The following is an 18,460-nucleotide window of genomic DNA, read 5'->3' as shown; positions in this document are numbered from 1 at the left end:
TTTTTTTCTCTTTCTTGAGAAGAAAAAGAGGTGTCAGAACAAAGTTACATCCAGCTACACATTGGCTTTGTTCACATCACGCTAAGCCAAACCATGGCTTAGAATGAGCATGCAGGCTCCCTGAGAGGAGATGGTGACTGCTTTACTTCTCCCCAGTCTTTTTTCTGCTGTGTCATGCTGAGCTAAACTGCACTTTTGCTTAGCTTATTGTTGGAATACAGGCACATGGTTTAGCTCTCTCCAGACTAACCATGAACTGAACCCATGGTTTGTCCTATGGTTTACAGTTCATGGTCTGTCTGGGAGTGCTAAACCAGGAACCCAAGTTTAGATGACATGGTAAGCCAGGGGAAGAGAATCTTTTTCAGTCCGAGGGTGAAATTTCACTCTGGCCAGTTTTCCGCGGACCACATATCAGTGGTGGATAGGAGCAGAGGTAAAAGTGGCAGAGTTATCATGCATCCTGGGAAACAAGAAGGTCACATTCCGACTAGGCAAAAACACTTAAAGAGGTGTGGCTTGAGAGGGTGTATGGTCTGGGAAGAGTCCTGAGGGCCAAATAGAGAGGCCTGGAAAGCCAACTTTGGCCCTCACATCTCATGTGTCCCTTCCCCAGGCTAAGCCAAATCATGGGTTAGCTCAGTGTGGCACAGCAGCAAAACAACTAGAGATGAGTGAAGTGGGTGCAATCTCCTCTTCCAGACTCCATCGCTTGGCAGAGAATGATGTGCAAACCAGGCCATTATGTGTAGTTTGGCCCTAGCTTAGGAATCTATCCCAGCACCGAATCCCTTGCTTTATCCCCAGGTAGGTAGCGTTCCAGGGATTGAAAAGGAATGTAATTCTATCAAAGCAAAAGTGATACAGTTCAATGCACAGTTTTGTGTATTTAATTCATGGGGTTTTCCAAGCTACTGCTTAAGACTATACTGTATTATATCCAGGATAATGAGTTCTGTGCATTTGGCAAGGCATCTGGATGGCAAAGGATTGGAATAACCCATGTGCAAAATAAAGAAACTGCTAAAGAGAAGAATTCCTTAGCTTGTTTTAGAAAAGAGAGGGGGGAAATAGAACCAATTTTCCCCCTTTCTTTTCTAACACAAGCTAAGGAATTCTTTTGTTTGGTTCTAATCATTTTCCATCTCTCAGATGGCAAAGCTTGGAAAATGTCCTCAAACAGCTGAAGCCAAGGATATAAGTGTCTGCCTTTGATGAAGAGGAACATTATGTTAACAAATATAATATCACAAACTTGTATGGGGCCAAGAAACCAGCTTTACAATGATGTGCAGTCTTGGTTAGCAATGAACCCACTAAACACTGAGACTGAGTCATAGGAAATAGCATTCCTGAAATCTCTAACACTGTAAGCCAGTGTTACCATCTCATGCGTCTAGAAGGAAAAGCTAGACTGGAGTTCAAAGGGAAGGTGCAGAATAGGTGCATAGTGTTTCACTATATTTTTAATGAATAGCATAGTCTTAGAAGGCTGCACTTTTGCCTTTTAGAACTTTCACCATTAGAGATGGAGGAGAAATTCAGTCAATTTCGTTTGCATTTCAAGGCAAACCTATCCAATTTTCACTTGCCAAAATAAATAAAAAACTGAAACCCAGCCATTCTTCAAAATTTACACTCCTCCAGATTGCACAGTGCAGTTCTCCAGGCAAGTATTGTTTAAAAAAAGGCCTATGATAGGGCAAAGTTTGCCTAAAAATGCATATATTCATTAAAGTAGCATACAAACATGAATTATAAAAGGGGAAATTGCTTTGTAAAAGCAGCCTATATTAGCAATTTATAAATAAACCTGTGTATATTAGGAGACATTTGCGCTAAAATGCTGATGAGTTTTCATGCACAGTGATGTGGAAATGTGGAGAACTGAATTTAAGATTAGAAGCCATTTTCACAATCAAGATGGCTACAAAAATATACAGAGGAAGTTTATGGTCCACATTTTGCAGTGCCTTTTAAGGGCTTTAGTGAGCAGATCCAGCTTCTGAAGGAAATATGCAGCTTCTGAGTGTCAGGGATGAGTCATATGGTCATTGTGATCGTAAAGGCAGTAGTATAGGTGCAAATTCAAAAGTGCAGGGTCCCTTCACATTAGTCAGAGCCATGCCCCTCCCTTTTTTTTGCTGTGGGGTTGAGAATGAGATCCTTGTTCATGTCTTCTGCCACAACAGACATCCCTAGGAGCCAATAAGGATGAAATGGGAGAGTGTTAGCTACTGAGAAGAGTCTTCTCAGTGACTGACCTACCTCATTTCACTCTGATTGGCTCCATTTAGCAGGAAAGGTCAAGGAAGCATGTTAGAAGATCATTCTCAGTGGCTAAGACACTCCCCTCTCATGATGATTGGCTCACAGGATCCTGAAGTCATAGGGACCCTACTGGCACCCTGCTTCCAAAAAGGTAAAGGGTCTAAGACCCCCTGAGACCCTGGACAACTACAATCCTGTATAAAGGCCTAATGTTGTTGTTAGCATTTGCATTTGCATTTATTTAGAGGTCCTAGGGCAGGTTACAACTATCTTTTTTTTTTTTTCAATAATTTTTATTCAAATTTTCATAAAACATACAAGACAAAATCATAAAACATTCAAAGACAAAAAACAAAATCAAAAATAGTTAAACAAAAAATAAAAAATAAAAAATAAAAATAAAAATAAAAAATAAAGAGTAAAATATTGACTTCCCATTTGTCAAAGATCAGATCAGTTATAAGTCTATAATATATAACAATCCTGTCTCTTAAGTCATATTATAAAATCACTTTCCTCCAATAGTTATCTTACTTAATCATCAAATCTCATAAACATTACTTTATTCTTTCCACAAAAAGTCAAAGAGAGGTTTCAATTCTTTAAGAAATATATCTATCAATTTTTTTTTCCAGATAAGCATATCGATTAATCCATCTCATTACTAATTATGATAATCTTATTGTCATAACCATAGTCAAAATAAACATTTCAATTAATCCATCACATCAGAATCTGTTAGGTTCAGTAATTTCAGTAGCCATTGTTCTATTATCCCTATTAGTTCCATTTTCCATCTTCCATCTTCAGTAGTCTTGTTAAGTCCAGTAATTTCAGTATCCAATCTTCCATTATCAGTATTCCATAATAATCTTGCTGTCAAAGCCATAGTCATATAGTAAGAGTCTGATGGGAATTACCTCTATCCCAAATATTTTCTTGCCATCCATTCTGAATAGGTTGCTGAAATACTGCTGTAAAATCATATCTCTGTTCTTTTTTTCAAAATACACTGGGTCATCTCTTGAAAGTTTTTCCATTGTCACATGGCTGCAGTTAATTCCATAGATTTCCTCTATATTGGGCTCCATCACATCATTCCAGTCCAGAAGATTATCCAAGCCATTGATAACTTTATCTCTAGAATCTTCATTAATTTCTTCAGAGATAACATTGAGTTCCAAACAATAGATTTTATTTCTAAAGTCCATAGACTCCAAATCTTTTTCCTGTTCCACGTTTGTTCCAATCTCCGGGGTCTCCTCTCTCACAGGGACCCCTGTTCCAGTCTCCAGGGTCTCCTCTCTCACAGGGACCCCTGTTCCAGTCTCCAGGGTCTCCTCTCTCACAAGGACCCCTATGTCTTTAATCTCCTGTGTCTCCAAACAATAGATTTTATTTCTAAAGTCCATAGACTCCAAATCTTTTTCCTGTTCCACGTTTGTTCCAATCTCCGGGGTCTCCTCTCTCACAGGGACCCCTTCCAGGGTCACCTCTCTCACAGGGACCCCTATATCTTTAATCTCCTGCGTCATTTTACTCAATTCAATTTTCAGCTCCTTACAACCCTGTCGCAGGTTTTGTTTCGTTATCTCAATCTCATCCATTATTTTCTGAAACATAGTTATTTCCAGATTCTCAGCCACTTTCTTAATTGCCATTTTAAAAGAAAAATATAGGAAAACCACTTCTTATTTCAGCAACAATTGGGTTAATACTCCAAACTTGGTGACATCACAGTATAAACAGAGCAGACAGCCTTATCTCTCCATAGTTAAGTAAACAAAATGCAGTTCCCAGGATCGAAACAATTAATGGCAGTCGTCAGAAAACAGATTCGTCAAAATAAAATAGACCAAAAAGAGAGTAGTCTCAGACAATATAATATTCTTCAAAATAAAAATCTGGAATAGAAATCCCTCTTCTGTGTATATCTTTAGAATGCAAATCCAGGACAGCTTTTTGCAACAAAAACAGAGATAAGCTATTAATTAGTGCGTAGCAGAGAGAAGTTATGGCTCCCCAGTGAGATGTCAAAAACCGATCAATCTGGCAAATCTCTTTTAAACAGCAACAATTTAAGTCAAGTAAAAGAAAAATATAGAAAGAAGGGTGCTTGCCTGTTAGTGCGTTCTCTCTTAGAAGATAAGATGAACGTTCGCTTTACCAGATAGAGCTTGCTGTTGAAAATCCGTCCCACCTTCGTCGGCTGGACCTCGTCCCATAAATTAATGAGATCTGGTCGTCCCAACAAAAATAGGCTTTGAGGTTAATCTCTTCGTTTCTCCCTACCCGGGAGAAGTTTAATCAGTCAAAAAAAAAGAAAAAACTGACTGATATATCTGAATAAGCTTCTTTTGAGGCAGGAGCCCGTCTCAAAAGCAGGCACAGGCTAAGTCACCCTTCCCGGAAGTACGGCAGGTTACAACTATCTTAAAGTACTGTGTTAAAAAAAGTTTTTTAAAAAAAGAAACACAAAATAGAGTGGGTCCTAAAAATATACATCTCAGGTGTCAAAGGCCAGTGTAAAGTGCATTCGCCTAAAGCTGTACAGTGAGGTTGCCAATTGCACCTCGGTAGGGAGGGAGTTCCATAACTTAGGGGCTTCCATAGAGAATGCCCTCTCCTGGGGCCACCAAGCCCCAAGCTTCTGAGGGTGGTGGAACTACCAAAAGGGCCCCCTCTGCTGATCTCAACACCTGAGAGGATCTGTAGGGAAGGAGGCGGTCTTTCAGATACAGTATTTGGGACCTAAATTGTTTAGAGCATTAAACACTAGTGTGAGCACCTTGAATTGGGCCCAGAAATGAGCTGGCAACCAATGCAGCTTTTTAAAAACAGTAATTTGGCTGTTGCATTTTGGACCAGTTGAAGTAGTAGCCTTATCACCTCCACATGACAACAGGAGACATTTGCCCTCACTGTGAAGATTGCCTATGCTACATTGGGCTGAAGATTTCAAAACTAGCCTTCTGGTTCATGTTATTAGTTCTGCAATTTTTATATGAGAGTTCTTTTGGACAAATAAATTCCCAGGAGAAACAAAAGGCGATAGACAAAAATTGTAGGCAGTCATGCTGACATGTTAGGGAAAACTTTCCAAGTAGAAGAAGGATAATACCTTCATTAGACAAACTTGAATGGCACAAATCACCCTGTCTAGAGACTCGCATAGAAAAATCACAATTGACAGCAGTTTCCACTTCGATGATGCAGAAAACCTGAGGTTGTCTTCAATTATAGTCCTACTCAGAGTAGACCCATTGAAATTAATGAACCTTAGCCATTTCTGTTAACATGAATGGGTATGTTCTGAGTAGAACTAGCATTGGATACAACCCACAGGTTGGAATGGGGGGAAAAAGATGGATATCATGTACAGGAAAGCATAAGTCTGTGGAAGCCATTTTTCAAAATAGCCATCCAGGTAAGTATTTCTGGATGTTTCAATAACAACCAGTGTAATACTATTACTGTTGTTGTTATGCTTTATTTATAATCCACTACTCAAAACTTAGTTTTGTTATAGACCAGGATCTGTTTATGGTATGATGGGAGTATGTCATGGAACGTAATGGTCTTTGTATAAAAATTTGATTTATTTTTTTTAAAAAGCCCATCACTCAACCCAAAGGATCCAGGGAAGGACACAGCAATTTATAAAATACACTCATCAGTACAAAGATCAGAAAATCAACAGTATAAATAAAACAAATTAGAATTTTTTAAAAAATAACTAAGTCAGAAAGAATCCAGCAACAACTTAAATCTCATAATCAACTATTTCCACAGGACCAAAGAAACAAATGTGTCTTGATGTGATGCCTAAAGTCAGCTAGTATAAGGGACAACTGTGGAGAGAGAATTCCACATGTGGGGTGCCACAACAGAAAAGGCCTTGCTTTGTGCACCATGAACTGCAGCTGTAAGGGGAACTCTGAAGATTTTAAGGCATGGTTCAGTAAGTCACAGCAGAGGTGATCTGTCAAGTCCTTTGGAGCTTTATAGAACTTTATAGACTAAAATGGGCCTAGTAGCAAACAGGCAGATAGTGCTTTGCAGCAGCAGTCAACAACCTGGCAGCCATGTTCTGCACCAGCTACAGCATCCAGACCATATTCACGTGCAGCCCCATGTAAAGTGTATTGTAATAGTCCAACTGAGAGTTTACCCAAGTATGTATTACCAAAGTTTCAGTATCTTGGTCCAGGGACAATCAAAGCTGATGAACCAGCCTGAGTTCGGTAATGGTGCTCCTTCTCACTGAAGCTACCTGGGTTTCAAGTGATGTTTCCAAGAGCAGAACAAACTGCAAAGCTGCTTCTTCAGTGGGGGTGCAATTCCATCTGGAACAGGCCCTCTACCCAACTCCCAGAACTGAGAACTGCTCACCAACAGTATCTCTTCTTACCAGGACTCATCATCTGGCTATTGACTCTTACCCAGCCCGTTACTGCCTGTAGACACTGATCCAGCACCTGAGCAGCCTCTCATGGCTCAGATAAGATGGAGAGATGGAGCTGTGTGTAATCAGCATACTCCAGATCCCAGAAAGACAGCTCTCAGTGGGTTCATATAGATGTTAAAGAGCACTGGAGACAAGAGAATAACCTGGGGAACTTCTCAATACAAGTGCTAGGGAGTCCAGCACTAGACTCCCAATGCAACTTTCTGGAATCGGTTGTGCAGGGAAGAGCAGAACCACCATAATATAGTACCTCAACCCACAGAGTCAACCCAGGAGAATATTACAGTCAATATTATCAAATGTTGTGGAGACATCTAGGAGAACAAAGAAGATCATGGTTCACTTGTCCTCTTTCTAATAAAGGGCATTAGTGAGAGAGCCCAAGTGGTTTCAGTGCTGAAGCCAGATTGAAATGAGTCTAGAGCTGGAACTGACCAGTCAATACTCTCTCAGTTGCCTTGCCCCCTAAAAGGGGCATATTATGTAACATAATGGGTATTAAACTAAGTCCTACACAAAGTAGACCCATTTAAATTGATGAACTGAAGGTAAATGGAAATGGACTGCCTTCAAGTCAAGTTATGGCGACCCTATGAATAGGGTTTTCATGGTGAGCAGTATTCAGAGGGGTTTACCATTGCCTCCCTCTAAGGCTGAGAGGCAGTGACTGGCCCAAGGTCACCCCGTGAGCTTCATGGCTGTGTGGGGATTCGAACCCTGGTCTCCTGAGTCATAGTCCAACAGCTTAACCACTACACCACACTGGCTCTCTGAACTGAAGGTAGCCATGTCTATTAACTTCTAGGTTAAGACTAGCATTAAATACTGCCCAATAATTTTATATTATTTTAACTTAGCTTTACAAAGCTGCTTTTATTGTGATAATTTATTTGTTCGTTAGTGTTTTGTCACCCCCTTTATTTGCCAGGGTGGTGACAGTGGCGGTTCTTTTAAACAGATCCAGGTAAGCAGTAAAAATTAACACCAACTGTGCTAATTAATGTGGTTGATTAGTTGGCACCACAGCATAACACTACAGCACTACATAGACTTAACCCTATAGAGCAGATATTATACAACTTGATTCAGCTACTGGGAGACCCCTTTATAGATGTTATCAGTACCAATTGCTGGGTCACACACTCCTCCTGCCCGGGCTCTTAATGCTGGTACGTGGAATCTCAGTTAATCAATGGACTATCGGTCCCTTTTATACTTAGTAGGGACTCTCCCTACTTCCCAGGGGCTGTCCCCCTGTGCATCTAGTCAGGATCATGACAGACAGCTGCCCACTTCATGAATCACCCTGGAAGCCTTATATGGCTTTCCAACTGGGACTGCTCAGTAGCATAAGTTATTGCTTGGCAGGCAGCCCATCAAGATAAGAACCCATAGGAATGTCTGGGCAGCCAGCCAAAGGAGATAAGTACACCCCTTTCCCATATTTGGCCTTCGTGGCACAGTCCTTTCCCACCTTCATATTTGCACTTTCTGTAGACACTCCCTAGATAGCTCTTCCTGCCTGGCACTGCCCAGCGAGCCCCCACTTCTCTTGACAATCTCTGTGACTTGGAACCTCCAGCCCCTTCCAGTCTATTCTAATTAGACTATTTTTAGCCACCTCCCTCTTATGACATCATGTAGCATTATCCATTCTTACACAGAATCAACTCTTTACAGGATACAGTTCTAAGATTTTTTACTAACTACCAAGACGTGCTTATATCATATACAAGCTGTCTTGGGCTTCTCTCATGAAAAGAAAGGCAGGGTATAAGTGTAATAAATAATAAATAAATAAACACATATTATTAAGCAGGACCAGACCCTTGTTTAGGCTCCAAATAGGGCATTAAAGGGGTGATTTCTGGATTCCACTTATCTCTGGAAAATACAATTTCATTTGACAACACATTTAGTATATAAAATTATATTAACAAATGGATTAATGAAATGAATAATAGGCTAAATATGTAGAAAAGACTAAGGAACTGGCTGTGTACACCCCACAATGAGTTTTTGGCTTCCACAAATTATATACCCACACCTCCATTAAAGTGATGGGAATTCTATCAACATGAATTGGGTGTCACTGTAGAAGTTAATAGGTACTAGCTGTCCCTACATTTTATAAAATTCAGGGATACTAGCTATCACTGCATACATACATGCATACACACACACACATATACACAACAAGAAAAGCAGCAGCAACAACCTAGACCCTGAATTTCAGAATGCAGACAGTCATTCTGTTCTGTGTAAGGCAGACTTCTCAATGGATTTGGAGGTTCTGCCCAGGTTCTACTTACTAAAAGCTGATATAGGTTCCACCTAGTTTTGCAGGGACTCTTGATAGTGGGATGTCTTCTGGAAGGGCCTACAAAGGTCTGTAGGTGCCAGAAGGATCTTCTGGATTCCAGTAAATATCTAGGTTCAGTTCTGGAAATTCTGCGAAATTTGGCAGCTGGATTTGTCCAGATCTATGCAATTTATGTTCTGGATTTCAGCCTTATCTAAATATATGGGGTTGTATCCAATTCTCAGAGTAGGCCCGCTGAAATTAATGGACATGACTAACTTAGGTCCATTCATTTTCATATGGGTCTGCTCTTAGTAGAACTTAATTGGAGTGTCTGTACATATCTGCACACACACCAAAAACAAAATCAGAATCATCTTCACTGAAACCAATTCATAGCTTATAGAAGCGATGCAGTGATCTTCTTGAACGATTATTTTTGTTGCAGTTTATAGTCAATATAGTTTGCCTCTATTTTTCCCTCGAAGCACACTGTTACTGCTCCAGAACTGGTGTTACATCCAGGAAAAATTATGGAGACAAGTAGCAGTATTTTATTTTAACGAACCTGAACAATATTTTTTTAAAAATATATAATTTAGATTTTGATGTGATGATAGAAGAATATTTACCAAATTCTCTACTTCTGTGGGGATTTTCTGTATGCTACTGGGCTGTTGGGTATTTTATGAAGTGATGTAATTCTCATAAATACACAGTTGTAGACTGCTACCTCCTTCTTTGTAAATGTAGACACTGAATACATAGCACTGAAATACTATAGCAAAAAATTCCAGAAATGATATAAACCGAGATAGAAGGCCATATATATGGCCATTTCCTACTCCATGTTTGGGTCCATAGTGTCATGAGCCCCACAGAGTGGTCCTGGAGTGATGAAAAAGAAGATGACAAAGATACAGAATGGGACCTGGGGGAGGGTCTAAGCAGTGTACAACCAGGAAGTGCTGAGGCAATAGGCTTCAGTACTTTTGACAGTGACAACTCCTTAGCTCCAGTTACAACAGATGGAATGCCAGCTGATCAGGAGCCTGACCTTTCTCCCTCCATCCCCCTCCTCCCATGGTACTGCCACTGCCCACACCTCCTCTAGAGGAGGAGGATCTTGATGATGTGCCACCACCCCCATCACCCCAAACATGCAGACAACTGAGATGGCAGGCTCTGCTGGCCCATGCTTTCCCACTTCGAAGGAGTGCTTATGTGCACACACACTCCTGTTCTCTGACACCTTCCTCATGCAAGTAGAAAGAGCCCGCCTAAACCTACTTAAGGATTGTCAGGAGACATGTCTAATTGCTGCAACAATGTGTTAGCTTTGAGTAGTCATGCCTAGTTATGCCGTGTAGAGTTGCAGAATCTTGTGTGACCTGTAATCTAATCCATGAAATGCACTAAACTGGAGTGTTTCATTAAACATACTGGAGAAAGCTACACCAGTGGGTCTGAGTCTGATTCCAGTGGCTTGGACCAAGATACATAGTACTACAAGACACTAACGACAGAAGAAAAGCCATGCTGGATCTGACCATAGCTCTGGACATAGCTCAGTGGTAGAAAATCTGGGGTGCATGGAGGTCCCAGGTTAAATCCCTGACATCTCCAGGTAGAGCTGAAATATCTTCTATCTGAAGCCTTGGAGAGCTATTGCCATGCAGTGTAGACATTACTGAGCTAAATAGATCAATGATATGACTTGGTATATGGCAGCTTCCTATGTTCTTAGGGCCATCTAGTCCAGTTTCTAGTAGTGGCCATCTGGAGAGTTCTAGAAAGCCCACAGGCAAGGCATGAAGACAAGGACTGTAGAGAAGGATCATAGTTTAGTGGTAGAGTGTCAGCCTTGCATGCAGAAGATCCCAAGTTCAATCCCACCATCTCCTGGTAGGTCTGGGAATGACCCAGTCTGAAATCTTGAAGATCCTCTTCCAGTCAGTGTAAACATTACTGAGTTAGATTGACCAATAAATAAACTTGGTATAAAGTGGCTTCCTCTGTTCCTATAATAGCCATACTATACATATAAGCTATGTAGCTAGTTATTTATACCTAACAAAGTAAAATACAGCAAGAAAATCTGCATTTTTGTCTGCTTCACAGAATAGCCTTCCCAGGCAGGCTCACTTGGCGCCTTCTTTGTGGTATTTTGGCACCAAGTGGAGACCTTTTTAACACCCAGGTCTTTTTAGCTTTTGGTTTAAAACAAACCCTAGGCCAGTAAGCCACAGTGATGCCAGTGCTGGGAGGCCAGGTGTGCTGGGCTACCCCTCTCTGCCCACTAATTCTGGCTCCAGATCCAGCACTGGCTGGTGGACACTGAGAAAGATGCTCCAGTGTAGGAGGAAACCAGTTCCTCAGGAAAACCTGGCTCAGGGGGATGTGGTCTCCAGGCACCCCAGTTTATGATTATCTGGTTCAAGGGGCTTCATAATGACAAGCTACTGATCTTCATGACTCAGTTGGGATCCTTCCTTTCCCTGTCAGAGTCCTGACTGCAGCTCATGACTGGAATCATGTGAATTTCTCTGCATCTGGAATCTTACTCATAGCTCCTTCCTCTTTCTACAAACAGCCACCATTTTCTGAAGAAGTAAAGTGCTGAGATTGCAGTTGGTTCACATTGTTTGTTTGTTTCCCTTTCTCCAATGCAGGAAGTGATTTTAGACGAAAGGCACCAAGGGGGACAGTTACTGGAAGAACCAAAGCTGTTGCATTTCAAAGGGAATACCTTCAGTCTTCAGATCTCCGTCCTTGACATCCCCCCTTTTCTCTGGAGAATCAAACCATTCACAGCATGTCAGGTATTTGTGTATCAAGGCTAATGTTTGTGGCTTTTTAAACTCCCAGGCAGCTCTGAAGCCCCAAGGCATTTCTTTATGAGGTTCTGCACTTTTTCAAATGCCATGGACATATTTTATGAATAAATATATAGTTTTATTATTGGTGTTTCTGGCTCTCTATTTACAAGTATATTCCCATAACTGAATCCAGTGTAATCCAAGTTTTGAACAGCCAAACTCGTTATTTCACCTTCTTCTCTTGCTTATTGATGCTGAATTGTCCAATAGGGCTATTAATTAAATGTCTGCATCAGCAGTAACCAACCTGGTGCCCTCCAGATGTTGTTGGACCATGAACTCCCATCATCCCTGTCCATTGGCCATGCTGACTGGGGCTAGTGGGAACTGGAGTCCCACTACATCTGGAAGGCACCAGACTGACTATCCTTGATCTGGATTAAAAAATACAGTTCTTATTTTTGGCTTTTATCCTCGAACAGTAGGACAATAGAGTCAAACCACCGTTTCAGAACTTTTTTTAAAAAAACAATGAAGTTAAAACAGAAATAAGTCAAAATGAAGTACTTAATTTTGTACTTAAAATTAAGTACTTAAAATTAGTATGTAAGCAGTAGGCAATGCAAACACCATTAACATAACTCCCTGGCTCTTCCAGCAGACATGGTAGAAGTCATAGATGATCCTGGACAGATACTTTTGTCACTGATTACTGCTTGTGTTCCTTTTCTTGTGTGGCAATATTTTCAATTATACTGCAGGTGGACCATAGGGGTTCTAGGTTTGCCTCTGTAAGACTTAGCACATAACCTCTCATAACAAATGACCAGTGGTGGCTGGTGGATACATGTCAGTGGGGCACTGGAATGTCCTCGAGGTTTTAATCTGAACTTTCAAGGAGCTGGCCAAGGTTCTGAAAGTGGACTCTGCTCCAGGTTTCAGTTGGCCTTTCAGCTGTCCAAGTGCTGAAATCTATTCTCACTATTGGTTCAGCACCCTGACCAACTGCTTGGAAGTTCAGACTAAAACCCAGAGCAGATTCCACTGCCCCACTGACATGGAACCATCTGCCACCACTGTAAATGACACCATTGTGAAATAATGCCACCTATTTGTGGAGCATCCCTGTCTTTCTATGGTAATATAAATGGCTGGCCAGTTGACAATATTTGACCAGTGATTGACTGGCAGGCCAGTGCCACAATTGATCCAGTAGACAGGCCCAAGCTGCATTTGCATATGGGAATACACATGGTTTAGGGATGAATAAAATTGGCTTCCTAAAATTCTACATTCTATTGTGGGTGGCAAAATTTGGAGGAGGTGCCATTTCCCTCAATATTCTTGAAGGGGAGATGAAATTCCCCAACAGGTTTTTTTTTGGGGGGGGTGGAGAATAAATGTTTGTTCATAGTGGTGAATGAAGGAAGCAGTGGGCTAAGAGAGGAGGGCTAGAAGGAGCTATTCCTTCAGCAATAACAGAGTAATGTTAAACAATATTAGAACTGGATCCACAGTTGCATCCAAAATACACAGATTGTAAAACTGGGCAAATACACTTCATGGGAGGACTGGAATACTCCAACACTTTGGGAGGATCTTGGAAAAAGACTTTTTTTAAAGCCAGTAAATTCTGGGACATTATTATAAGAGTTCTGATTGTTTGCTTACCTTTCAAGGCCAGCCCAGTGCCTAACCACCCTTTCTTCCTGAATCTTTATATTTTTTTCATTTATTCCTTTTGATTTAATCTTGCTGCTGTTTGTATTTTTTAGTATCATGTTGCTTGTTTGTTCTTATTAGAATCAGTTGATTCCTGTGTTGGCATATCTGGAAGATGGGTCTGTATTTCGAGGAGGCTTAGTTGTTGGTACTTGTTCCTTGCATGCCTAGGGATCCTTTTGGGCCAAAGGCATGTAACTGGTTAATGCCTACCTATAATACTTATTATTTTGTAAAATATTCTCTGACTAATATGTCCCAAGCAGTGCACGGGAATAGTGCTTTACTTTCCCAACCCATGGCCTCTCCACCTGCTACCAAGGTCACTAGTCAGTTATCTATCTTGGCTGCTTGCCACAAATTACAATGCAGTTTTGGTCTTGAGAAAGTACAAACATAATCACAAACAGTAAGGAATAACCCACATGGGGTTCATTAGTATTTGAGGGTATATAATGCCCTGCAAAACTTGCCACTTTGGAAGTTCAGTATAGATCAGAAGATAAAATGCACCAGACCTCACAGGAGCTTGCCCATCACCATTCTGAGGGGTTCCTGGGGACTGAAAAGGGGAACTCAGCATAGATCATGATGCTACATACTGGTCAGGTCCTACAGGGTTCCATTAGCTGTATTTCTAAGGGTTCCCAGGTAACAGGAGGAACATACGATTGACTGCCTTGCTTTCTGTTTTTGTATCTTTAGCCTAGTAGTTAATAAAATTTGCAACTTTCACTCCATTGGTGTTGTTATTGTCTTCAGATCCATAAAGTACCTTGCCTTTTGACATTGCAAATTGGCTTGGGCAATACAACCCCCTCCCCCTTGTTTCACCTTAGAATAGTTCTGGTCTGGGTGAAGAAGTACTTTTCTTCCTTCATCCTGAATCTTCCAACATTAGGAAACATAGGAAACTACCTTATACAAAGCCAGACCATTGGCCCATCTAGCTCAGTATTGTCTACACTGACTGGCAGCAGCTTTCCAGAATTTCAGACCAGAGACTTTCCCAGCCCTACCTGGAGATTGCAGGGATTAAGCCTGGGACCTTCCTGCATGCAAAGCAGATGCTCCTCCCCTGAGCTACGGCCTTTCTCTTTCAGCTTCATCAGATGGTCCAAGTTCTAGTATTATGAAAGAGGGAGAAAACATCTCCCTGTCCGCTTTCTCCACACCATGCATGATTTTATGCTCCTCTAATATGCTCTGCTTTATCCCCCTTATTGGGTGGTGTGTTAAAAAAAGATACTTAGCATTGTTTGTATAAGCTTCCAATTCCTTTGTTGAGTGAGGAGTGTTCTTTGTTGACTATCTAATACTCTTTGCAAAAACACCACAAATGTGCAGCTCACATCGAACCCCATAAACCCCAAAACTTTCTGCTATATAGGTTTGTGAAAAATGCCTGCATTCAGATGTCCATTGCTGTGCTAGATGGCTGCTGCAAGTGCTGCAATGGTTGCTATTATTGTTGTGCCAGTGATGATAATAGACTTCAATACACTAGTTTCATGTTTGCAAGCATTTGGCTGGGAGGTTGCAATTTGTTCCATATTATTAGCTGCTGTGAACCAAACAGTCTGATAAAGCATAACGACTGAAAGGAGAGCGGGGGGACAGGACTGGAGCTTTTTCTTTGCATGGGTTACATTCAGTAGGGTGATGGCTTTTGTGATGCCCCAGGCCATGAAAGCAGGGCTGGTCCAAAACATTCTGCTGCCTGAAATGGAGCAGCAAATGGTGCCCGTCAAGGTTCATAGTAGCTGTGGCTGGTAAAGTTACTTTAGCACCTGAGGCAGAAAAGCCCACTGGGGCCTCTCCCCATCCCTTGTAGTAAAAAATAATAATATAATAATTAATTAAATTATTAATACTTAGCTCTCATTTTATCCAGGCAGAGCTGTGAGAACTCTGTCTGAAACTCTAGAGAGCTGCTGCCAGTCAGTGTAGACAGTATGGAGCTTATATAGACCAATGGTGTGAGTCAATATAAAACGGCTTCCTATGTTCCATTCCGTAGTACTCCAAATACACTCTTTCTAACAGAAGGGCTGGCCCTGCATAGAAGCTTCTACTAGAAGGAGACAGCAGCATATTCTCCCTGAACACATTCCCATCACACACATACACAGGGTACCACCACAGTTCTGTAGACTGATCAATCGATCCAAAATCAGCTGTTAAGGGAAGGAGGCATGGAGCTGAGCCAACAATATATGAGACTAGCACACCCAACATTCAGAGGTGAAATGGACATGGAGATGGGCCTCTGGACAGAGGGCAACCTGAAAGTGGAATGAAATTCTTCTAGTGTTTTCCCATACAGGAGTTTCAGCTTCTAGGCACTGAGGGTACAGAGAAAGCCCCATTTGTTGCTATCTCTCTGTCTCTCTCTTTCTCTCTTCCCCCCTTCTCTTTCCTCAAAAAACTTGCAGTATTAGATATCCAAAAGCATTGAGGTTTGTTTTTGTTTTTACAAAATAGGAAGCATGAATGAATTGAGGCCAAGCTAGTTGTGAGTTACACAGCTTAGGGATGAGAGAGAAATTTAGTGTGATTTATTTTACCTACGTAATTCCCACATCCTAAAACAATAAGTGAACCAAAGCATAGCAATCCTTGAAATCCTCACTTCTCCATATGTTGCTGTGACAGTTCTCCAAACAAATAATGTGTATATTAGGGGAAGTGTACATAACAATGCCTGTATTGGTGACAATAATGTAAAAACAATGCATTATATTAAGAAAAAATGCTTGCAAAGTAGGCAAAGTTGCATGCAAAATTGTGTGTATTGGAAGAAATGTGCATTAAAATGCTGTCAAATTTTCATAAGGACTTTTTTAAAACTCAAACTGATGCAGAAATGTGGAGAACTGAATCTGGGATTGGAAAATTAACACTGGAGAAAGACTGAAATTGACAAATCAGTGCATCCCAAGTGTACTCAGTTCATTTTATGAAACAGTATAGACAGAGTCCTGATCTGCTATGGCTAAAGTTGATCCAACTTTTCACTGTGTGCCTTATACAATCTTCACTCATCCCACACAGTTCTGCTGATGCTGTTTTGCTGCTTTGGCTTTAAAAGCCAATATAACAGTGCAGAGAGGCCACTGTTTTAGCTGCCACTGAGACTTGCTACACCAAGATTAAGAAGGTTCCAGTTTCTGACTTAACTCAGCCTTAATCAGCACTGGAGGCATTTAAGCTCTGCAATTGCAGCCATAGTCGAGAAATGAAGAGGTGAGACAAGATGAAGTGTGGGTAAATCAAGGGCCACATTTTTTTTTAAATAAAGCCAATCAATTTTAAAATTGTGTTTTAAATTGTTTTTAAAATACGTGTTTTAAATTATATATTTGTTTTAATGTTTTTGATTGCTGTAAACCGCCCAGAGAGCTTCGGCTATGGGGTGGTATACAAGTGCAATAAATAAAATAAATAAATAATAAATAAATAAAATAAGCGCTTGGCTGCATACAAATAATCTGCAGAGAAAAGTGTGGGACCTAAATCTTACCCAATCGGGCAAGGACACACTGCAGTCATGGGGGCTTTGAAGCCACGTCAGGACTTCTCCCAGCATGGCTGCAAAGGCTCGCCATCGACAGAGCCCTCCTGGTCTGTCGATGGGTGGGAAATGTTTTAAGCGTGAGTGGTTGGAAATCATTCAGAAGTGTCTCCCTGAGAGCAGGGAGGAGATAGAGAAGTCGGTTCAAATCCCCACTCATCAAGTGGATGATCTTGGGCCTGTTGCTATCTCTCCACCTATGAAATAGAAATGGAAGAAATAAAAAATAAAGTACAATTATCGTCATCATCACTGAAGAAACAAAAAAATCATATAAATAAAAAGAGAAGCCTGTTGATATGAAAAGGCCTGGCTGCCTTTGTTTCTGCAAGAATGGGGAACACATCCCCATCCAAGACAAAGGGAAAAGTCAAAAGCCTTTTAAGGAGAGGAGGCTGCCTTATCCTAAATCTGATCATTGGTCCATCTAGCTCAGTACTGCTTGTCTGGCAGCAGGTCTCCTGGGCTTCATGCCACTCTTTCCCAGACTTACCTGGAGGTGTCGGAGATCAAATCCAAACCTGGGACCTTCTGCTCTGCCACAGTGTTACAGCCCTTCCTTTATTCAGTTTTATTTTCATGTTGCATTTTTGTATGTTATAGTTATAATTTTTATCTTTTGTTATTGGGTGGCATATAACAATTTAGGGATGGGTGAGAAATTTGATTCAGTTTGTGTTTCAAGCCAAATCTATCAAATTCACACTCTCCAAAACAATACGAGAACCAAAACACAGCCATCCTTCACAATTCACACTTCTTCAAATTTTGCAATGCAGTTCACCAACCAATGGTTACAAAAATGCTTCTGTTGGTGCAAACTGAATAAAAATGAATATGTGAGTGAAAATATCATAGAAAAATGCATTATATGATGAGAAACCGCTTGCAAAAATGTGTACATTGGTCAAAACCGCATACAGAAATGTGTTTATTAGGAGAAATGTGCACTACAGTGCTGGAGAATGAAGCCTTTTTTAAAAAAAATGGAAATTGCTGCAGAAATGTGAAGAACTAAATTTAAATTGGAAACATGAGAAACTGAGAGAACTGAAATGAACAGATCTTTCCATCCCTGTGATAATTGAAGGTGCTCGCGCTAGTGTTTAAAGACCTAAATGACTTAGGCCCCAAATATCTAAGAAACTGCCTCCTTCCCTACAGTCCCTCTTGGGTGTTAAGATCAGCAGAGGGGGTAGTTCTGCCAACCTCAGAACTTTGTGGAATGATGGCCTGGGAGAGGGCATCTTCTGTGGCAGACCAATGGTGTGGAATTCCCTCCCCACAGAGATGCATCTGGTACT

At 41.0% G+C, this 18,460-nt stretch overlaps 1 protein-coding gene across 4 annotated transcripts in view; it reads left to right on the top strand.

Annotated features, from left to right (window-relative positions):
- UNC5D (unc-5 netrin receptor D) overlaps positions 1 to 18,460 on the top strand; it is a 550,803-nt gene that overhangs the window by 515,292 nt on the left and 17,051 nt on the right. For all 4 annotated transcript variants that reach the window (XM_061592401.1, XM_061592399.1, XM_061592400.1 and 1 more), the window contains one exon: positions 11,714 to 11,863. In XM_061592401.1, the coding sequence (XP_061448385.1) occupies positions 11,714 to 11,863 (150 nt within the window). The remainder of the gene's footprint in view (positions 1 to 11,713; positions 11,864 to 18,460) is intronic.

Source organism: Rhineura floridana, chromosome 12 (assembly GCF_030035675.1).
Source record: "Rhineura floridana isolate rRhiFlo1 chromosome 12, rRhiFlo1.hap2, whole genome shotgun sequence".
NCBI classification, from domain to species: Eukaryota; Metazoa; Chordata; class Lepidosauria; order Squamata; family Rhineuridae; genus Rhineura; species Rhineura floridana.
The sequence above is the reverse complement of the archived record's forward strand: the minus strand, read 5'-3'. Positions and strand labels throughout refer to the sequence as shown.